Source organism: Galleria mellonella, unplaced genomic scaffold (genome assembly GCF_026898425.1).
Source record: "Galleria mellonella isolate WM207_F2 unplaced genomic scaffold, CSIRO_AGI_GalMel_v1 utg173, whole genome shotgun sequence".
Lineage (NCBI taxonomy): Eukaryota > Metazoa > Arthropoda > Insecta > Lepidoptera > Pyralidae > Galleria > Galleria mellonella.
In genome coordinates this window covers 6,518,626-6,543,522 of record NW_026442016.1, presented here as the reverse complement: position 1 = coordinate 6,543,522, position 24,897 = coordinate 6,518,626, and the positions used below count along the sequence as shown (strand labels likewise).

Below are 24,897 nucleotides of genomic sequence, written 5' to 3'. Positions count from 1 at the left end.
TCTTTCATCTATCACAATAATTTCCACTTTTCACAATTTATAAAAAATTTGGTTATTAATTTTTACTAATACCGAATTAGTTTCATTGTTCAAAATTAATAATAATAAATTTATTGTTCTCTATGTGTTGTGAAGATACCTGTAATATAATTTATCTGTAAAGTAAGTTAAAACACTTTTGAAAAAAAAAAGACTTTCCATACTGTAACTTGTTGTTTACAGTTAGAACAAAGTAGGTAAGTATCTACGTTATGTTGTTGTGTCAATAAATTTTCAAACTGAACGTAATAAAAATAAAAAATAAAGATAAAAAACTTTAAACAGTAATAATATTGCAGTCCTATATAGATTTCTTCTTATGATATGAACTATAATACTATTCAAGACTCATTGAAAGAATAACATTTTGTAGAAACCATATACTACGTTCTACGCCCTCTTGTGAGCATATATTACATTACATAGTAGTTCTTTCTTGGCTATTTTGCTGAAAACATATTTGTATAGATAAAGAGGATTGTGTAGTAAGGCTTTGAGTGACAAGCATTGTGCAGATATTAAGCAAATGTGCCAGTAGGTGGCGTTAAAAAATAAGTTACTTAGTACACAATTTAAAAGAAAAGTAACACTAATAATTAAATTGTGTTAGTCAAAAAGTAATGAATCGTTTTTGATTAAATTTGTATGGAACCAATCTGTAGGTTGTATCTTTTCAAACGAGAAAGAATTTTCGAAGTCAGTTTACAACTGACGAACTAATGAGGTAATAAACATAAAAAAAATACAACCAAACTGGGAACCCCTTATTTTTTAATTCGGTTAAAAATAAATTTGCTCAATAATATAAAATGCAAATTTATTTAAAAATACAATAATTTATTAATGAAATAAATAAAAAAACATACATTTAAATTAGAATAACAATGAAATACAACAAGTTTGCTGTTAGATTTCTTCAATTTTTATATATATTCATATATAGATATAAATTAATCGTATTTTACTTTACTAGAGGCATTCTATAAAAACTGGATGACAATTTTCTAATTTCCCATCATAAAGACCTTTTGCTAATGGCTCTTGTGTATTCCTTAATTTTAATTTCGTATTATTATTTAGCACTATGGTACTAAAGGGATCTACTGAAATGCTGTTATGTGGATATGGAGTAAGTTTGTCGATGGGTTCAACTTCTTTTGCATGACCACTTATAAAACCTAATTCTTTACAAATTGCTTCCAGTTCTGATTTTGTATGGTTTTGTGTCGGGTAACATTTTGTACGCCATACTCCGTGGGATCGAATAATAACTTGCCCTGTGCCGTATCTATGGTAAAAAAAATATATTAAATACGATTGTATAAACACGATATAAGTAATGTATTAAAATTTAATTAATATTTTATTTTATTAAATTATTTGTTATTTTTGAAAAGATATCGAGACTTATAAAAAAATGGTAGGTACTAGTTTTAAGGTGTAGAATTATGAAGTAATGTAATATTTGGATATTTGTTCTAATTTTTGACAAACCCTCTTGTTTTATTCAAATCATGAGTACACGACAAAAATAAATTAGAGGAAGTAGTATAAAAAATAAAAAAGTATTCCTAGTTTTAAAAGTGAATATTTTGATTATTACAAAAAGATTATAAATTTTATGTTTGCTAAAATAATCTATAAAACTTACGGTGTTCCAAATGGTCCATGTAAACCGATACAAGTTGATTCATCTTCGCCATTAGGACAATCTCGCACACCATCACACACCATGTCTGGAGCCACACAATGGTCTACTTCACTTATTTTACCACATCTATAAAAGGTCAGAAAATAATAGAATCAAATATTAACTTATTGATTTTTTTTTATTGTACTAGTCGTTAACTATCCACTACAGAACATAGCTTCCCCCGTAAGGGGGGGGGGTTACCAGTAGTCACCACGCTTGGCAGGCGAGTTGGCAACCGCAGTTTGGCTTTCGGTGATAAAACATCACCGATGAGATGAGAAGAGGGATGCTGCTTGTTCGTCCCTCCACCATAAGCCCCCTTAGTTGCCTCTTACGACAGCCACGGGAAAGTAAGGAATGGCCTATTCTATGCCGGGACCTACACGGCTATAAGTTAGTGAATAGTACCTCATTACTTGTAAATTGGTATCACTAAAACCAGCATCCTATCTTCAGAGGACATGTCTAAATACTAACGCTTTTATATATTTTAATTAATTTTCTCATAATATTATTTTAGTATCATATGTTGTGATCATTAAAAGGGTTTAATTTAACGAGCTGCATAATTACAGCAGGTATTTATAATATAAATTTTAATTGATTTTAAATTTAGCTTCATTGAAAGCATGAGTTTGTGGACAAAAGTTGGCAATTATTGTTGATTTGCTAAAGGATACAAGTTCAAGCTCATTTGAAAAATAAAAGTTTTTAATTTAATAGCTTGGTTTAAATTCTCTAAGGCAGGATAACAATTTTATAATTATTTTAAAGAAAAGTTACATGAACTAAATATATAGTGATGAACGTAAAGTACATTTTTATGTCGCTTCATAAAATATTTTTACTATTTGCTTCTGACTTTTTAGTACAACACAAGCGATGCATTAACGATTATTTATAAAAATATCATCTTGGAAATATTTTGCTATAGTATTAAAACCTTTAGAGTGCCTTATAAAATATAAGCGTCATTTCAAATTATATTATATTGTAAACTCTTTTAAAATGATGTAGAAAATTCACACAGCCATAAAGTACTAAATTCCAGCTTCCACAATATTAATTTTTAACAGCATATTCCTAAAAATAAGATACATTTTGTAGGGACGTCTGGAATTTGAATTTAATTGAATAAACTCTTGGCAAATATTTTTATAATGAATACTGCGGCTACTGTACAATTTATTTTAATATACAAAGTAAAAAATATTCTTTGTGGCATATTACTGGCCATCATAATACGTCTTTTATATTACTGGCCTTCATATTTCGTCTTTTATATTATTATATTGATTTTCTATTGTTCTTATGTTTTTACAATTTTGTCATTCGTCTTTATGTTTTCCTACTGATGAAGATGAGATAAAAGAGAACTCCAATATTAAGCATTTTTATTATCAACCCGTTTATCTTAATATTTTTCTTTCATAGATTTTCAAATGGCTTATATTGGGCTTAATCATTGACTTATCCATCATATTTGTACATAATTATTTGGGGCCAACGCAATCGTTGACCCCAAATAATAGCACAAACGTAAGGTATTTAAGGTGAGTCATCATCATCTGCCTTCTAGCGTTTAAAATTTTTTAGGTTAGCAGACATTTTATTGTCTCTTATTCTGATCTTTCTAATCTACCGATCATTTTAATTTCACACCGTAAACATTTATAAGATTATGTAAGTAACGATTTCAACACAAGCTGTATCCGAAACTCCATTTATATGAGTAAGTTGTATAGATTAACCAGGTCAAAAAATAGTAATGCTGGGTTGAGCCTTTAGAGCAATATTACAACAATTATAATAAATATTATAATACCAAACAAAAAATCCAACTTCACATTATATTGCGCCTAATAATTTTAATACCTCACCAGAGGTAGACTTTGTACAAAAATCGTATGCTTGGGTACCTCTGTCCCATTCGTGTTTCAACCGTAAAGCAGTTGTGTTTGCGTGGCTGTGTTTCAGTTTGAAGGGTGGGATATGGCATGAATTTACATGGTACAGAGGAATAACACCTGAGCCCTCAGGAATGACAACGCATGGGGGGTATCATGGGCGAAATAGTATACTCTGTTATGCCCATGGTACTGCTCATGTCTATAGGCGATGGTTACCACTTTCCATTAGGTGGGCCGTCAGCTTGTTTGCCATTCTAAGTAGTATAAAAAAAAAATTAAAACTTCTTACGGAAATTACACACCATATACATGTAGATAGGTAAGTACTCACTGGTATGTCCTTTTAGCATAGCATTTACAGAACATAGGATCTTCGTCACTCCTGTCTTCGCAGTGAAGGATGCCATCGCATAATCCAGAAGGCATAACTCTAGCTAAGTAGCCGGAACAGATAACATGCTCGGGCTCGTCGGTTCGATCACCGCAATCATCACGACCATCATTGAATAATTGTTTAGGAATACATTTGCCGTTATGGCATCTCAGTTGACCCGAAGAACATTCTAGAATTATAAATTAATACATCGTTCTGTTATTGATTCCATTCATGTGTATAATTTCGCATGGAAGAAATTGCGAGTAAATAAATCTTATATAAGTGTTGGATAAAGTGGTGTATATGAACGTATACTAATTTATTAGAAATTTGATTATAATATTTCGATAAGAGTTATAATAGATTCAATAAGAAAATTCTATAACATTCATGATACAATTCATTCGAAATGATTTCTGAAGTGTTGTTTATTGTATTTCTTCTTATTAATCTACGAAGCGATCTAATAATGTTCTGATAGTCACTTAAAATAAATTGAGGGACGTTCCTTTAGGGATTGATACAATCTATAATTGTATTTATATCACAGAGATTTTTACTTTTTATTTAAGAATTTATGAAAAATATGTTTTCTGTGAGTAATACTGATAATTGTTTTTTATATTTCATAGAGTATATTTTGAAATTTATTTTACGTAATAAATGATGTGGGTAGTTGAATCAAATAAATTATTTATTTCATTGAAGTGCATAAGAATATATAAATAGGCTTTATATAAGTTGATATGATACATTTAATGTATAAAGTATGGTGTAAATAAATAAATATTGAATATAATTCGCAACTATAAAAGTTTAATAAAACCTTACCACATCCCCTATGATGAGGGTCGTTTTGACATATCTGCGTTTTTTTTCCACACGCCTGTTCAGACTCATCTTGCCCATCTTCACAGTCCTTCACTCCATTACACACGTGAAGCATTTTTATACAACGTCCACGGCTGCACCTTACGCCGTCACATGTTTTCTCGACTATCTGTTTATTGGGCTCGTACAAATCTTTATTACCTATAATTATAATTAGGTTTACTTAGATTTTTATCATATATTTATAGTAGGATGTTAAATATAACATATATATATATATATATATATATATATATATATATATATATATATATATATATATATATATATATATATATATATATATATATATATATATATAGCTCTAAACATAATACTATCTAATTCTACAAAAATACAGCTGTAGAAAATAACTATCTGCCAAGGATTCGGGAGTAGTTATACTAGACTATGGTACAGCGAACGAGGCTCATTTCGAAGCATGTTACTATGTCTTGAGATTCCAGTGATAATTAATTGATAAATATAATTAAATACCTACTTTGTTTTTGTACAAATATATAAAAAAATCCTAATCAGTATAAATATACATACCTACTTATGAACAATTGATAAAAATGTTCTTTATGTGAACTTATATAATAGAGTATTATAAAAATATGACTTTGTTCATTTGAGTACTGACCAAAATGTTTTATTTCTGCTTTTATATTTTCTATACTATTTGCATTAATATGCTCTCCAAGACCGCATTCCCCTCTGCTGTCAACAAATGATGCAGCAGGATACCAGCCTTGTTCTGTGTGGCAACTTATTATGCCAGCCCATTGCTGATGAGAATTCATACCTGCCTGCAAGAATATTAATAATATATATTATCCAAAGAATTGATTTCAGTAGGCATAACAACTTCTTTACAGTAAAGACGTAAATAAACAATAAAGAAGATGATCATAACTTTATATTGTTGAATAAGAGACATTTAACAATATAAAGAAAACAATATATAAATAATCTAAAAAATATATAAATAATAAATATTGGATTTGAGAATAAAGGAAATTCCCCAAGAAGAATTTTTAAGATGTCTAATTTATATTTTTTGCAAAGAAATTTCTTCACTGGATAGTTAATGATTTTACGGAACGAAAAATATAATAAAACAAAAAGATAAATTTTATTTTTGGATTAAATTTTGTAATGGTTCTTTAAACTTGTAAATATATATTTATATTTGGTACTAAATGTGGAATACGGAAAAAACATTTCTTAAGACATAGCATATTTTTTTATCATAAATCACGCAGTTGCCAGAGTCGATTAGCGCTTGTAGTAAATAAATATAAGTTACAGCTTCCATTTTAGATATTAAAAATATAGAGAGATGACAGTGTTATATTTGTAATTTTATACACTTTGGTGCTTTTAAAATATACAATCTGACCAAGCGCCTAGTAACACTGGCAAATCGGAATTTGTTTGTGAGGGCTGCCACATGTGTCACTTACTACTTAAGTACCCTTACCCTTTTTACCCTTTTATAAGAGAAGACAATGCTACATTTCCTGTATTTCTCTTAATTTTGATTTGGGAATTTCTAAGAAAGATTTCTAATATCTAAAGTTTTCAATGGAAGACGCATTGTAATAATATAATGTTTTGGGATGGCATCTCTCTCGCATCATATTTTACTTTGTAATTATTAATCTCATTTAATCTACACATTCTTATTGATTTCTATTTATAGGTTACTAATATTTTTTGATATTTGATTTTTATCGGTTAAAATATATTTTTATATAGGAGTATTGAAGAAATTATTAAAGTTAAAATCGTTATACTTAGTACTCTAAGCTTTGCTACATTCTGGATTATGTTAACAAATAATATTTTGTCATTGTTATTAAAACACTGTTATTGTTAGTGTACCTATTTATAAAGCAATATACTTACAGGGCAAATGCTAGACTTAGATAACCGAACGAAACATCTATTGTGAGAATTGCAATTTTCTTTTGTTTCTCTTAAGAATACACTGACTGTTGAATTATTCTCGTCTTGACCGATTGTTACACAAATATGATTATCTTCGTCTTGGATATTACTGAAATAACGTAAATTTTATATAAACGTTTTTATTTTAAATAAAAATACCAAAGAAAAAGTAATAAAAACTTACGCTGATGTAACAATCATAGGTTTTACCATAGTCGAGTAAAATGCTGGCTCTTTTATTTTTAATAGAATTACTTTGCTACGATAGAGTTCCGTTTTTGAGATCACTTCATATATTTGTTCATATGGCCCATTCGTTGCATTTAAAGTTCTATGGGATCCAAGTATAACTGAAATATGCTGTTGTTCTAATCTAAAAATGAAATAAATGGTTTAATCAATATGTATTAAAATATAGTATCAAATAAATAATGTACACGATAAGATATTCGTCATTGGTTCTTATGACAAATTTTGTAAGAAATAATATTAAATCTGCTTTTAATATACTTACAATGAATCCCAAAGGCAGGAATGACTCACTAAAACCAATAAGGTGTCTACCAATACCCCAGAACATTTATAAAATCCATCTACATAAACTTTGGCTACCCATGGCCAAGTTTGAACTGTAGATGAATCCACTTCTCTGTAAAGGTTTTGGACTACCTCATGGTTGTATAAAGAATAATCACAATATACGTATATAGCCATGCAGGTTCTTGTCACATTAGGTATACACTCTTCTTTAATTAATTGTGGTTCATCGATAACAATATGTCTGGCAACGTTATGTTCGTTATTATTAGCAGCTTTATATGCAAAATGAACGGGCACATCTTTGAGTTCTCTTTTAGTTCGTTTACCAGATGCCAATTTGTAATTTAAATGTTCATTGTTTTTAAGGTTAACATTTTTTACATAAAATCTATTTGCAGAGCTGAAAAGACCAAAATATAGTAACCAGACCAGAAATATTATTTTATTACCGTTATAATAATATCTTCAAAATTCAAATATCAAATTATAAAATACCTGAATCCTAAGTATCTACATATATGTGTTGCTGCTTGTTCTTGTTGTTCATTTGATAAATTATCTTCACAAACAATATGCCAGTCGTTATTATGTTTCTTTGTCAAAAAACCTTCCAAACTAATTTTAGGTCTGTCATCAAATTCATATGATAAATATTTTCCATTCGAAAGAGCGACTGAAAATAAAGTATATTTAGCCATACAAATATATAAAGATGACATATATACAAAATGTAAATTCATATGAAACTTGTCAAACATTTTTGTTACACGATTTATAGTTTATAAAAGATTGGAAGCAATACGATCGAATAAATACAAAAGTTATCTTGGTGACCACTATGTGTGAACACGTTACGTAAAGCCATGGAACTGAATCAGAGAGAGTTCAATTCCTAATAGGTACAATTTAGGAAACGAATTTTTTAAAATGTGATCGAGCCTAGGTGCCCTGGATTGTGCCCATAAATATTTACAGGAATAATTCTGTGATATCGAGTAACGAACATTTGGTACATAAAGTATTACACAGGACACGTATAAGAAATCACAAATCGAAGAAATCATAACTTGAGGACCAAGTAATTGGTGCGATTGTGTAGCTTTCTTAACTTTTTAAACCATATGTCAGGATAAAATGAGTAGCCTACTATTTTTTGTATAATATGTCAATACGAGTAGCTATATTATTTTGCAAATAGCATTCAATTTAGATTACGTAATCTAATACTCACAGCAATCTAATTCGTCTTCGCCTTGAGGACATTGTGATTTGCCATCACATACATTCTTTATGGGTAAACAAATTTTACTTTGTCTACATAAAAATCGATTATCAGCGCAACTATCTGAAATAAAATAATAAAACACATTTTGGTAAAATTAACTATTAAAAAACGTATGTAAACTTTTCTATCTACTTAAGGTTTGTGTTATGGATATGGAATATTGATTTAAAGGTTTATGACTTAAATAATATATAGTAATAACGTAACGTAACATCATTCTAGGAAACTAGACCAGTTCAGACAGTATTCAGAAAAGAAATAGCCTATGGATAGTGTAACATAATGTAAAATTAAGAAAATTTCATTGATAGAGTCGCGTATCATCATGAATTTTATTTAATGCATTGATAATATGAGTATATTATCTAAACGAATAAAAGGTTTTATATTGTGGATTAAAGACATAAATAATATGATAATACAACATAGTAGTGCACTTAAATTGTAGCAGTGTGATGTAGGAAGTGATGATGGAAATGAATTTATCTCCAGAGATTTTTTAAGAAATGGGGAAAATTAACAATGTATAGAACAATTTTAATAAGTTATTAACAGTGTTCAAGTGATTCTCTTTAGACAGAAAACAAGGTTGCGTTTTGGTGTGCATAGTACAGACACATAATACTTAAGTTTTGTGATATTTATGGTGCTGTTCCTGTCTGTAATTTATATTTATGTAAGGTTGTTAAAAGCTAGTAAAAATATTCCACTGAAATTAAAGTACGTGTATTCAATATTTACGAATATGATACTTACAACAATCGATTTCATCTTGGCCATCAGCACAATCAAAAACTCCATCACAAAGAAGTTTTTTATCAAACGTGGAAATATAATCTATGCAAGAGCAATCAAATTCATCTGTACCATCCTCACAATCTGCTTTTTGATCACAACGGTAATGGTATGGTATAATTTGATTTATGCTACAAATTACACAGAAATCTTATAAATATAGTATAAAGTAGTTTAATATTAGTAAAATTAAATTTTGTAACTTTAGAGATTAATATCCTATTTGCTTCGAAAGGAATTCATGTTATCACATAAGACATATGAAGGAGATATACTTACTGACGACATTCAAATTCTTCAGGAATAAGGTGCTTTTTTCTTACTTTCGCTGGATGGATTTCGGACAAAGCCAAACCTTCAATCTTATTACTAATATTAGTATGTTGATTGAGATTAGGAAGAGTTTTTGACGTATTCGAATGAATCGTAATGTTCTTTTCTGAAAATTCTAAATCTTTATTTTTTTGTAATTCTCTATCGGAAATTTCATGTAATGACTGTGCGTGAGTCAAATTTGGGAGAAGTTCTACTATTAAAGATTCTGATTCCAATTCATCGTCTTTTGTATTGTGGTGATGATGATGATGTAATGCGTCGATTTCTGTAATTTTTGTGTTTGGCTTATTTTTATCTGTTAAGGTAATATCTGATTTGTTTACTTCCATTTTATGTATGTTTGTATTCATATCATGTTTTAATTGATCATTTTTTTCAGAAACGGTTGTAACCATAACCATATTAGTGGATAATTCGTTTTGCGGAGTACTTGTAGTAAAATCTTCTTTATTTACTTCTTCATCTAAAACTGTAGCAATTGATTCTAAAGATTCATCAGAAGATGTAGTACTAAATGTCGTTATATCTCCTCTATTAGTACTTTCAATTTCCCTAAATGTAATTTTTTCAGGATTCATAGTTATTTGCTCTTCAGAACTCTCAAAATTTTCTGAGGTTTTAGAAATCGACATTTCCAATGTTGATGCCTCTAAAAAAGATGGATTTGCTTCACGATTTTTGTCATGTTTTTTACTTTCCTTCGTATGGAATAGACTTTCACCCTTTTCTACTTCATCATTAGTATCTATTATATTTTCATTAACAGTCATTCTGCTGAAAAATATGTTTTCGAAAGCTCGGGTTTCTTTACAATTAATTTCATCGTCTCCATTAAGGCAATCAACAATTTTATCGCAAACTCTTTTATTAGGAAGACATTTCAAAATTCCAGATTTGCATCTATACCCTGGACACTCTTGTTTTGGTTGAATTGCAGGTAAAGAAGTTGATACTAAAATTAGACAATATTATATTTATTCAAATATATAAAGTAAATTTTGATTAATTTCATTATATTAAAATATTACTTACAAGTATTACTTCTAATCCATTTAATGAACATACTAACTCTGGTGTAAACGCCAGGTTCATCTTTGCGCGCACAGCCGTCACCGTGACTTACTATTCCAGCTACATACCACTGTTGTGAATTTAAAGGATTTCTACATAGGAGTGGTCCACCGCTGTCTCCCTATACATATATAATATACTTTATATTATTACGTAAGGTATATGCAAAGTTATTTTAAATTTATTTTTAATAGGATTATATAGCTTCACATAGTAAACATATTCCAGTATTTTATCAGTAATGGTGAGAATGAATATGAATGATAATATTATGAATAAATAATATTCGTAGTTTGACAAATTGCAAATTCAATAAAGTTTTGAAGGCAATTGATGTTATAATTAGTTATATTTATTAACTAATTAAATACCTGACAATACATAAATATCTGTCATCATTATCACCACATCAGCATATATATATATATATATATATATATATATATATAATTTCCGGAGGGATGGAAATACACCACTCTTTAAATATGCCAAGTGCCAAATGTTGGAATCATATAAGTATATCAGTAATCGCAGTAATAAATATTAGTAATAGTGTTAAGGATGACAAAACAAACTTTTAGAGAAATATATTAAATAAGCATAAATGTTAATAGTATCTACTACCTAAATTTAATTGGTAATAATAGGTACCCACTTGACAAGCGTCTTTTCCACCTTCAACTGGACCAGCACAAATTTCTCTACCAGCTCTATCTTCTGAGTGTTTACAATTATTCCAAATTGGTACTTCTACTTCTCGCATATGATCAGCTATTAAAAATAAAAATTTGGGTATAATTATATTACACAAAGTTGTAAAATTTTAAGCTATCATAACTAAACATGCTGTAAGCATAATAGTTTATAATTTAAGTAGATAAAGAAAGACATGTAATCTGTATCAATGGAATGGAAACATTGTTAAGTAGGCTTTTAAAGTTGCAATATTTATTTTTGTTCAAGTGAATTGTATTCCTTATTTCTGGACTTAAATTATTATTTTTATTAACTCGTGGTACCTATTTTCAGTTTCGAAAATTTTTATTTCAATATGATTACTAAATTCAATGTAAAACTTACGATCCGGTCCATGTTCTATAGTTGCACCCCAGCCAACAGCAGTGCATACAATTCCTGGTGGTGGGCCCCAAAGCCATTCAGCACCAGCCGTATCTGGCCCAGGCAAGCAGACTGGCCTAACCCATCTGCTGAATTTAATAGTCGTTTCCACCATTAACAAAGACAGATCGTTTTTCATATCCATTTGACTGTAATGTTGATTAACTATGATTTTAGTGATGCGATGATTTTGTTCTTGGGGTGAAAAAGAAAATCGCCTTAGCATACCTACTTGTATCTCAAAGTAATGGTTCCAAAATCTGTAAACAGTACAAACAAGATTATATTACATACTAAAAAAGATTTACTTGATGTGATTTATATATAAGAATATTGATTTGTTAATTCTGTGTATAGACTAGGATAAGACCGTGTTGGATTTAAATGTAGGAAACCACTTCTAGATGGCGTGTCTAGATATAACTTAAATTAGGATTTAAATTAGGTCTTCAGGAACAAACCTGTGAAAACCTTATTCAATACAGAAGTTTTTGCATGAGGCCAGAAGAAACAGATAGACCGACAGATAAAAATCTAAAATTTATTATTTTAGTTTCTATTGCTCTTAAATATCGTTCATATTATTTTTTTCTTAAATATCCCAGATGTATAGATATCATAAATAAAAAAAAAGAGTAAATAAGTTAGGATAAATTAGGAAAGAGGGTAGGTTGCATTATACTCAATAAAGCATTGTTCTATTAAATATTATATCAATGTTTAAATATTATTATTATTATAAAACTTACTCATGAACACAATGAGCAGCTGACATGATCCATTTTTCAGTTATAATAACTCCACCACAATGAAACATTCCATTTCTGTACATTGCTGCCATCCAAGGCCAAGCAGTGGGTTGACTAGGTCTACCACCTACCACCCTACTCTGAGCTCTTTTTTTCCTAATGTTATTAAGTTTATTTTCCTTTTCACTTCTGTTATAATCAAAAATTGGAAAGTTGTTTTTATTTTCCAGGTTAGTATGATTTCTTAAGTGGCCTTTTGATGGATTTTTATAGAAAACGTAAGGATGAGTTTTCAAAAGAAATCGTTTATTTCGACCAAAAAGATGATTTTCTGCAGCAACGTTCTATAAAAAGATTTAAAAAAAATGTGTTTATTATAAAGAAAAACGAAAACGTTATAAGATTGGCTGTCTATCATTTATTTCTTCAAAGGAAAGTTTAATTGCCACAAAAACTGGATTGATGAAACCGTTTTCTGTCACGAAATATCTAATTACGAAATATTCATAATTTTACTTTAGGAAAGATATGATTTTTTGTACATAATGGAGCATATAAATGGAATATACTCTAAATTACTAATCATTTTCAAAAGTTCTTTCATTTATAGAGAACCACATTATCGGCGAGTAACATGTTGAATTTCATTTAAAAAACACAGATTTTCTACCTATTTATCTGTATGAGGCTAGTATTTACTTGGTTATTTAGTATTAATGTATTATTTATTTAGTGATTAAAAACCATAACGATCTCCAGAATGGTGAATTGATTAAAACCGCATTATATCCATTTATTATTTCAAGAATATGATTAAATTACATCAATGATTATTTTTTATTTTCATTATAAAGTAGTAGGTACTTACTTCTTTTATTAACTGTGAATTTGTTAACATTCTCGTTCCGCATAGAAGGTCGGGACAGGTCACATAAATAGCAGATGAATTGAAACATGTTTCGCTTGTATGTATAAAGCCGTCAGGATTTGTATTCAAGTAGTTAACTTTTAATAACGGATCGATTGGCACAATCTGTATAAAAGGAGGCCTGAAGATAAAAAAAAATATAACAATTAAAAAACAAATAATATACGAATTTTAAATGAATGGTAGTAATGTATAGGTACCTAATCACAAGTCCTGTTTCACGACGGCATGCATCGTGTGCCCACATATAGGGATTTTTACACACAGCGTACCAGTTTCCCTTAAAATTCCTGTGTAAAAATCCTTCTGTGTTTGATATTGCAAATACCTAAAAAGATAAAATATATTACGTATAAATTTATTTCAGAAAAAAACAGGATGTTGTAATTTTTGAAGCTTTTGTTTACTGCAGCTTTAGAACCGCACCTATAACAAAAAGGTCGCATAGCATACAAATCACACTCGAATAATTTCTTTCTTTAAGCTCTATGACATGGATTGGCTTTTAAACTTTCTTTTTCAGTCTTATTCAAATGAGTTTGAACGATTGTTTTGTTTGAAGGTTGAATGGTATTTTTGTAGGAAACCGAAAAATTTGGAAGAATAAGTCTTGAGATTGTATAAGAAAATAAGGAATATAAGGATAATAACACTAAATTCGTTCTAGTTTTGTATGTAATGTATGATAATGTGTATAATTTTGATGAATAAATTACATGCGAACTATGTACAAATTATCTCAATACATGTATATGGTATCAATTCAATGTATCATAAAAAAAAATACAAAAAGCAATATTGTTTTAATTCATTTACATTAGTGTATTTAGTTAAACAATAAATGAAGTATGTTAATAGATTGAGAAATTTTTAGTGTATGAGAGAGTATTGATGAGAGATCAAAATGCCAGCAGGTCAAACCATTAATGCACAAATATATAGTTTGCAATAGTTGGTATTAGGTAGAGGTAATAGAAGTGTTCTCGCTTAAAAAGAGAAAAAGAAACGCATGCATTACCGGTTTTTGGTGTAAACTAGGTGAAAGACTATTACAGTCTAGTTCATCTCGACGATTAGGGCAATCTATAATATTATTACATCTTTGATCTTTTGTAAAACAAGAACTTTGTGAGTTAATGTCAACATCTTCACAACTAAACGTATTTTCACTGCAACCTGGAATAGCAAAAATGTTTGCTTCATTCAAATACTAATTTGCAGTAATTATAATATTTTATATAATAATAACGTAATCATCAATAAATAAGTACTCATAGTAAAAGAAGTATAATTCACTTAGCATATTACATTACCAAATAACAAATTTTTATATTACCATAGCATCCCATTTCATCTTCTCCATATGGGCAATCTAAATATCCATCACAGATTCTAGACCTATCTACTCTGAAAATACAACTACATCTTGCTTCATCGCTAACATCCGGACAATCTACATTTCCATCACACCATTGTTTTTCAGTAACACAATCATCTCCATTGTCACACGACATTAATCTGATAGGACATCGTGCTTCGCGAGTGGAGGGAACTGATGATAATTTCACTGAATCTGATTTATTTCTAAAAAAAAAATCAACAAAGAAATTTAATTTTTTGAGAAAAATGTTTTCCGAGTGCAATAGATTGGTCACTAGATTAGTTTGCTTTACTAAATTCAATTATAATATAGTCAAAAAGTATGAGAATACATGAGATATAGAATATGTATGGTATAATAGAATAAATAATGATGTATAAACATAATATTTATTTATCGTACTTAGGGTTAAAATATTTCATAAAGATATCGACGTCTTGGGGGTGAACATTTTGTCTATGAATTTCCACTTCACGGCTCTTATGATAAATATTAGGTGAAACTGGTGGTGGATAACTGAAACAAAATTTATCGAAGATCATCAATATATTTTAATCGAAATTATATAAATTTAATATCGATTACGAAACTCACGGTCATTTTTCCTGAAACATCAATTAACTATTTGACTAAGATAGGTTTTATTCTAATTTCACATTTTATTTATATAAAATGGAATGTGTAATTAGAATTAAAATTAAAATTAGTGATTGTTTGCATTAAATTAAGAAAATAAAGTTTTTTTTTTAATTTGCTTAAAAGCAAAGATTCCATTCCATTACGAGATCTTAAAAGTAATAATTAACAGACCTATGATATAATTGAGCAGGGTGTCCATATTGTGGTGGTATATAACCTTCAGGTGAACCGTATAAACCTGCAATGAGAAATACATCCATAAAATACATTTTTATTATTAAAATATAAGTTTACTAATAATATTCTCTTTTAATATGATCCCCATTTTTAATTGTTGTTATTTTATTGTACCTTGCAAATAAGGATAGTTTTCTTTTAAGAGGCGAGCTAATAAACAAGACTCTGTCAAAGGTACTTGTGGAGGATAGTTTGATTGAGGCACTGCATTTACTTGATATGGATGTATATAAGGCTGTCTGTCTTTATTCATATAAGTTAGATCCACATTAACATTTGATATATCAGGAAGACCATCCATGGGACGTGTTTCTCGTTTCGATATATCTGTCGGTTTATTAAAGTATTCATTATGTTTTAATTTCTCAGATACGTTATTAATATTCATATTTTCTTTATATTTATTATCTTCACTGTTTATTCCTTTATAAGGTTGTGCTTTAGTTATATCATTTATTTTTTCTTTTTTTTGTTTATTACTGCCAGCAAGCAATTTTAGTTTTGTAACGAGGTTTTTGCAAATTTCATTTTTATTTTCTTCGGTGCATTTTACATCGTAGTTTGTTACAATTTCTCTAGCTTTATGTATGTCTATATATTTATATCTATCAGCTTCCTCTGAAGTGTTACTTGATGTGTTATATATAGATGCAAGATTTCTCTTTTTTCTTTTCTGATTTATTTTAGTTGTTTCATTATGGTATCGATAAAATACTCTACCATTATGTTGTTGTATTGTTTGATTTGAAATCTTATTTGATTGACTTATCCATTTAACTGAAACTATTTCAGTTGTAGTCACATTACCTGAAATTATATTTTATGCCAAGTTAATACAAAATTGTGAAAGTATTTTGGTAACATACAGTTAAATGTAAAAATATGTTTACCTGTATTTAATAGTAATATCCTTATAGCTACAAGGATTGCAATTAAACCTAATATAATTAAAATTGTCGGCCATAAACATATTCGTATTCTTGTAAAACGACGACCTAAAAACATCAAAATATTTTAATATTTTATTTTATTGTTATTAAGAAAGTAAAAAAAAAAGTCGTTCGTTAAAAGGTATTCGAGTGTGGCATTCTGTTTTGGCTAGGAATAGTTTGTATGGGAAAAAGAAAAACGGGGGTTTTTACGTTTTCCCGGATATTTTTTCTAATTTATTTACTTAAATCTTTATTATATTAAAACATAAAAATATACAATGACAATTAGAAAAATTAAGTAAAATACAGTAGCATAAAGCATATAGAATATATACGTAAAGGTATAAAAGGCATTTACATTTTATTAGAACCTTTCTCGATTTTCAACAAATATTTAAACAATTTTCGCATTGGTCCAGCCGTTCTTGAGTTTGGAGCTTAGCAACATATTTACCGATTAATGAATCGGTATTAATTATTAATAATACCGATTCATTAATCGGTAATTAATTATTTATATAGACACATAAATAAAACTAATATTAGAGCTCGCTCATTGATATTATATGTGATTAATTCTTTGATAATAATGATTGGAAATTGGTTCTAGATTGATAAAAACACAATTAATAAGATTCAGGTTATGGAATGAGCTCCCTGCCGAGGTTTTTCCAAGAGACTACAGCATGGGGTTCTTCAAAAGGGGGTAAAGAAGTTTCTTCCAGGTTGGCAACGCGCGCGTAATACCTCTGGTATTGCAGGCGTTCATAGGCTACGGTAACCACTTACCGTAGCGTACCGGTGCGCCGTATACTTGTTTGCCACCTCAGTGGTATAAAAAAAAAATGACGACAAAAATATTTACTAATTCGCAGATTATGGCTTATTATAATAAGACTATGACAGCTATTTATGGCAAAAGCTCTATTTCTCTACAATATATTGATGCAAATTTAAAATAATGTGAAAGTCTATATGTGTACCGACTACCACATTCCCGTTATTGATTCAATCTCTATTTTCAGTTATTACAATATTTACTTTCTTTACGGCTATATCCTCTTTCACACAATACTACACGATTAAATTAATACTCACTATTTGTCACCGTTTCCGCAAGAGACATCGGAGGACCTTGTAATTCTTTGTGGTCTTTCTCCGTTTTTATATTTTCCTTCATTCTCTCTAAAATAAAACTGTAATAACATTATAGTAGAAAATATCAGATAATATTGTCTTTCATAACTAACAAATATTATTGTACTTTTTTTATAATATTTATTTAATATTAAACTCAAACTAAGGGAGTTTGTTACCACATGGCGCTATGAAAATTTAACCAATTGTTCTGAAAATAAGTACACATATACTAATTGGGAAGAAGGGCATAGGCCACCATCTATTTTAGGTTCTGGTATTGATTATGCCATCTCTTTCTTTCCGGTGAGTCTTGTAAGAGGCAACTACAACAACTTAATGGTCGAGAGTTGCACAGCAACGTCCCTCTTAAAACCTCGCCAAGGTGGAATTGTGGTAGCCAACTCGTTTGCTAAGCATAACAAGTAGCAAGATGAGTTACTTTATGGCATAGTATAAATTATATATTTTAAATAACATTAAGTCAAAAGTTTCGGAATGATAGGCGTACAAATCGTAGGCAGTTTTTTCTACAAAATATATATTAACGTTTATATTATAATAATCCTATAAAGTACATATAAAAATTACTATGAAATTCAATATCATCAATAATAGCTTATCACACTACGTCGTCTTGGATAGCATGGGTAATTGATATTTAGGTAGGTGTATATTGTCTATTATTGCCAATTACAAGGAGGTGGGTGAATAAACTCACGTCGAAAAATTGATCTTCATCCAATATACTTATGCGGGAAGTGAAATATGCGAGTACATTACTGCCAACCTTAATTTGATATTATTTATGATGTACGCATATTTTTCATTTCCGAATACGCAAATCAATAAAGATATTCTTCTATTTCCGCATGGAATTATGAAAAACCTTTCAAAATGTACATAGGAAGGCAAGACAGTCATGACATTTACATTCAAAAATTTACTAAAACAGTTTTTGTAATGCAGATATGTTCATTGACACAATTATTTTTTAGATTTAATGGAGTTTATGTTAATGGAGAATTAAATTTAGAAATGTAAAATAAAAATAATTACTCAAAAAAAAAAAAAGAAATAAGGAGTGTTTTACATGAAAAATGACTTCAGTTGTGGCAAAACCATTTATTTTGATTTCATAGCTAAACTATTGAGCTGGTTTCGGTAAAATGTATATGAAACCAATCTGCAAGTATATCATTTCAGGTAATAAAAAGAATTTTCCAAATCGGTTTAGAACTGACAGAGTTATAAGGTAACAATCATAAAAAAAACAATTGAAATGTGAATCTCCTTCCTTTTAAAATCGGTTGAAAATTTTAAAACATATAAATATTGCCTAAATAATGTCCTATTTATGCACGTTATTCACCTATTAGGTTTCAATCTATTACATACATGTCTAATAAAATGATAATAAAATATACATAATACAGTAAAACGGTATTCTTTACTTAAAATAATTTGTAACATTTAATAGACACATTTACTATAAAATTAATGTTTACTTATTTTCCATTTATTAGTTGAGTTATATTTAAATGTATGAGAAGACATACAAATTGATGAATATTGTGGCTAAACAAATGTTATTGAGCAGCATTTTTATTCAGGACTCGTCTTTATATATTTGTAATTTTTATTCGGGATTCGTCTTTATGCATTTGTAAATTGGGTTTATGATAATGTTTGATAAAATTATAATATTTTCTGACGTATCACGTTACAAGATGGTATAGATGTCATTGAGAATCGAAACTGAATTATAATAATAATGGGATATTTGTAAATTACAGTGAATATGCTTGTCTTAAACACATATTATATGTACCTATATACGTATTACGTAGGATCATATTTTGTTTAGATCAGTCTACATATGTATGAGCTTAAACAATCGAGTCTCATTTAATGTGGTGTAATCTTCATAGTTGTTAATTGGTAGCGGTTGAACATGCTGCCTCATCTTTCAATGGTTGCGAGTTCGATTCCAGCACAATATTAACATTTGTATTCATGACCATATCTGTTTTTATTACTCTGAGTGTACTCGATAAAATATATTTCCAAAAAAAGTATTAAGTATCACACTTATTTGCCTACAAACCACAGTACAAATTCTACTTAGTTCGGAATTAGACACGTGTAACATAATTAATGTAAGAAAATGACATCGCCACAATTATAAAGTAAAAGTAGTGAGTACTTACAATTATGTGCAATGCAATATAAAAATCACTGGTTCACTTCACAATTGCACATTACGGTAATTATTCCTATAACTTAGTTTGAAGTCTCATTGTCAGCGCGGTGCAGTTGCGACTGGCTCATTTTGCTGATGATCAATGTTTCAATAATGAACTTATTATTTTGTTATGTTATTATTTTTATTATATAAAGACTTGTGTATACAGTTATGCAGTTCTTGTTAAATGTGTTTTTATACATTTAGCAGAAAATGGATAATAATATTAGGAAATTAATCTGAAACAGTAATACAGAATCTAAAATAGTGAATTATAATTGTATGATTTTTAATTTAATTATTTATTATTCAAATACCTACAAGTATATAAAAATTAAAGCCAATGAATATATGAATAAGTTTTGACCATTGATACATTAAAGATACGTAAGTCATCGTTTGCCAACCTCTTGCGATTATTAAAAAAAAATCATATGGCATTTTCATCTTTTTTATTTTCATTTAGAATTTAACAACAAAAGAATGTTTTCAGATTGGTCGAATAGTTTTATTGTATCGTCTATACAAAGGTGACAAGTCAGTTGTAAAAATGGAAATATCTTAGGAAAATTTGCGTATGATAATTTTCTACAACTTTCAAAGGGGATTATCGCGACTTCAGTGCTTTGAGGAGATAACTTCTGTGTTTAGTGATGTAGCGCTATGTCTTAGGACTGTAGCACGGTGGTATTTAGAATTTCAACGTGGGCACTCTAGCCTCAGTGACAAAGCACGTGAAGGTCATCCAAAAACCGCCTTGACGCTATGTGACAAACCGTGAAATAGAGGCAGATCATCCGCCTTACAGCCCTGATTCAACTTTAAGATACGATAAGAACTTTAAGATTTTATTCTAAGATCTAAAATTTAATATACGTAATAAAGACAAAATAATTATAAGAACATATATTAGCCAGTAGCGTTTAAAAGGAAGACAATATCCTATATTTAAATATCTCGTGTCTTTATGAGGTTTAACATCGTAGTCCTCAGGACTGGTACACATGAGGGTACCACCGTTATAATAATATATTCTGTAATGTTTATGTTGTTCAAGTCTAAAGACGATGGTTACCACTTTACATCACGTGAACCGTCAGCTTGATTACTATTGTAAATAAAAAATATACATATATTAATCTTCTTTCATTTGCGTATCATTATGTACATATCCTTACATAAAATCAACGAATCATCACTATTATATTGCCGCGTCGATGACCCGATATTAGTTGCGAAATACACTTTGTTATAACTCTTTCATCAGATTATCATTGTGCTATGTATGTGCACAGGTAATCATTATTTAAATGAACTAAATATTAGGTAGAAATTATTTTGAACATTATTTATAATTTTATTCCAAACACTTTTTTTAAAATACCGGCAACACTTTTGCAATTTCTCTGGTGTTGCGAGTACGACGAGTAGTCAGTTACTATCAAGTAAATCGAAAAGAAAGAATAAATGTCTTTAATCTTGACAAAACAAGAACAAACCTAGGACTGCATCAACCTCTGGCCAGGATTTGTGCGTTATACAATGAAATTAATGCCAAATTACCTGAAATTGATATAGTGTACGATAATTCGAATTCCTACAGGAATAAATTGCTGAAGCACTTTGTACAACAATCTTATGAAAATTAACTCTAATTGTCATAATATATATTTTTTTAATATTTTTTTTAATTTAATTCACTCATAATCTTATTTTCTGATATTGCTCACTAACTTAGATTACATGTTTATTTTTGTTATTTAATTAAATTTCTTACACTGTATAATTATGTTAAAGTGAATGCTGTGAATACCTATAATAGGCATGTGCATTAATATTGTATTGTATTTAATGTTGTTATACCTATATGTTACAATGCAATATGCTGTTGGTGTTCCTTAAATAAATAAATAAACAAAATGAGCACGAAATCAATACCGGAGTAAAATATTTCTTAAATAAATTTTCATTGAAATCATATATCATTTATAATTTGTAAAGCTATCGTGTAACATAGGCACAGTAATACTCGTATAAAAACATAGAGCCGAATTGAGAATATTTATATTCGTCTGATACCAGAATGTTGTCAAAAGGTGTCAAGAATGTTAGGACCCCCTTTCATATACATGAGGGCCACTGACATGAAGTGCCGTTCATTTTTATAATCTAAACATGAATTTGAAAAATATTGTAGTATGGAATTTGATTATAGTCAAACGCTGTCTGGTAGGTCGTTAGCCTTTTTATCATTCTAAGAAATACAGAAATAGATACATTTTTCATGTAGCAGTAGGTATGACACATGTCTCGTCTTGTTACTCATGAGCTATGATAATGTTCACATACTAGGTGGGGCAACTGTCGTATAAAACAAATCAATTAGTGAAAGGTGGGCGTCTCCGTCTAGTACATGTACGTCCATTAGTTAATTGGTTTTGATCCTTTGACATCTCCTTTTAATACAGGTAAAACGCAAAACTAAATCATTGCATATACAGTAAACTAAAACAGTTTACGAAATAAACCTACTGTCCTACTAATAAATACCGATAACCAATGGGAAGAAAGGTTCTCTAGTACCTCGTAAAGGTAAACAAAGTGTAGGACGACCCCTAGTTTGGAGTAACGTCGACTTATAACTCGAGTGGTTATGAAGGTCTATAAGTAGGACTATTATAAGTAGGATGTTTTATAAAAAATTTTATTTTTACAACTTATGTTTATTTTTATTTATAAACGGCAAAACACAGTGAGTTTGTTAATTTTCTGTTATATATATTTATAAAGATAAATGAAATGTTTGTAACTCAATTACGCTTAAATGACGGAACATTTTTTTATAAATCATTTGTATGGATAAACCATATTCTGAATTTATACGTAGATATTTTAAATAATAATTTATGTGCACAAAATCAATGAATATATATTTAACTACATTCGTATACTTACATGTTAAAATAATGTCATAATAACTGGTGTGCGAGTTATAGGTATTTTAATTAGTGTTGGCAATTTTCAATTAACGTGGGGGTAATCCCTTAAGAAACCTTTAATTACACTAGTTTACAAAATAAAAAAAAAATGACCTTCCAGTCAATTTTATATTGATTTATTCAGTGTCAATAACTAAATGGAAAGACATATTTTTTTCATTTTATCACGTTTAATACTAAAGTTATTATCACATTTTAATTTCGGGCTACCCACAAGTTGATGAATTTCTTTTAGAATTTTCATGCGGTTTAGTTAAATTAATATTTGTTTTCAAAACATCAAAAAGGTTATGTAAAGTACATCTAGAGCGTTTCTGTTACGTTTATGGTGAACTTATTTTATCTAAGAAAGGATATCACATGATAGAATCCCTCAATCAAACGTATATTTCAAAATAACGTTGTCTCACCAAGATAAAAAATGAGCGCCCGCACGTATTTTGCAAGAGATGTAGAAGAAAGCTAAGCTTCCGGGTTTTTTTTTATACAACTTAGAATGGCAAACAAGCTAACGGCCCACCTGATGGAAAGTGGTAACCGTCGCCTATAAACATGAGCAGTACCATGGACGTAACAGAGTATACTGTTTCGCCCATGATACCCCTCATGCGTTGCCATTCCTGAGGACTCAGTTGTTATTCCTCCGTACCCAGTAAATTCACGCCATATCCTACCCTTCAAACTAAAATACAGCTATGCAAACACAACTGCTTTACGGTTGAAACACGAATGGGACAGAGGTACCCAAGCAAGAGAGTCCAAAAAAGAGAGTCGAGACACAGATACAAATAAATACAAGAAAAAAAACTAAGGCAATTAATTTTTAATTTTTTTAATTATTTTAGTAGACTTTTTTTGTAAATTAAAAAGCAATAAATATTTTAGAAATATGACGTGTTGGATTTTTTTCATAATTTTTTGCAAACTTAGCACCTCAATAATTAAGAAAAAATACTTTTTATTTCAAGAACAAAAACTATACAAACCAGTATTAAGTTATATTAATTCTACTATCTAAGTAATAAAATAATTTGAAAGTTCGTGAACACACTTGGATGTTTGTTATTAAATCACGCTGTAACAGCTGAACGGATTTGAATAAAATGAAAGGTACAAACGTAGGACGTAACCAGAATTAACACATCTAAAGATATTTCATCCCAATTCACATAGACAAAGCTGTAAATAATACCATCTACTGATTACACAATTGCATTAAATCTACGGATATGTATCTGTATAGACTAATACGAGTATATTATTGCTATATTACATAATATAAAAATTGTTTTATAACATTAATTGTTTTAATTTATTGACACTCTTATAGGAATAAAATCATACCGTGAAGATTAATTGATTTGAATCATAATTCCAAACATTCAATTAATCTTACGATTAAGGAACGATCAACATTAATAAATTGGCCTAAAAAGTGGCTAATAATCGATTATCAGTTTATTGCTGATTAGACACGGTATTTTGTGCCTATTTTTATCACGCAAGTATTTGTTTTTTTTTTATTTATTTATTAAAAGATATGATATCAAAGCAAAGAGCACCTGCTTAACTTTTGGGATAATTGGGGTACAGGATATCATTAGCGTATCCACAACCAAAATACTAAATAAGCGATTCGAATAACATCACGAAAAGCACA

General features: G+C 29.2%; 1 protein-coding gene across 1 annotated transcript; it reads right to left on the bottom strand.

The window, feature by feature from the left end:
* Positions 1 to 855: 855 nt before the first annotated feature.
* On the bottom strand, positions 856 to 20,314 carry LOC113515610 (serine protease nudel). Its single transcript, XM_031912501.2, has 26 exons — positions 20,204 to 20,314; positions 17,955 to 18,052; positions 16,815 to 16,919; positions 16,039 to 16,731; positions 15,859 to 15,925; positions 15,451 to 15,564; positions 15,004 to 15,251; positions 14,686 to 14,843; positions 13,868 to 13,995; positions 13,608 to 13,788; positions 12,740 to 13,083; positions 11,952 to 12,250; positions 11,527 to 11,642; positions 10,833 to 10,992; positions 9,744 to 10,752; positions 9,426 to 9,595; positions 8,616 to 8,729; positions 7,880 to 8,057; positions 7,359 to 7,784; positions 7,029 to 7,217; positions 6,803 to 6,953; positions 5,535 to 5,700; positions 4,850 to 5,050; positions 3,974 to 4,205; positions 1,691 to 1,816; positions 856 to 1,327 (listed from the first exon to the last, which is right to left on the bottom strand). Exons 2-26 carry the CDS (start codon positions 18,034 to 18,036, stop codon positions 1,009 to 1,011), a joined length of 5,976 nt encoding a protein of 1,991 aa, XP_031768361.2. The 5' UTR covers positions 18,037 to 18,052; positions 20,204 to 20,314; the 3' UTR covers positions 856 to 1,008.
* Between the last annotated feature and the right edge of the window lie 4,583 nt (positions 20,315 to 24,897).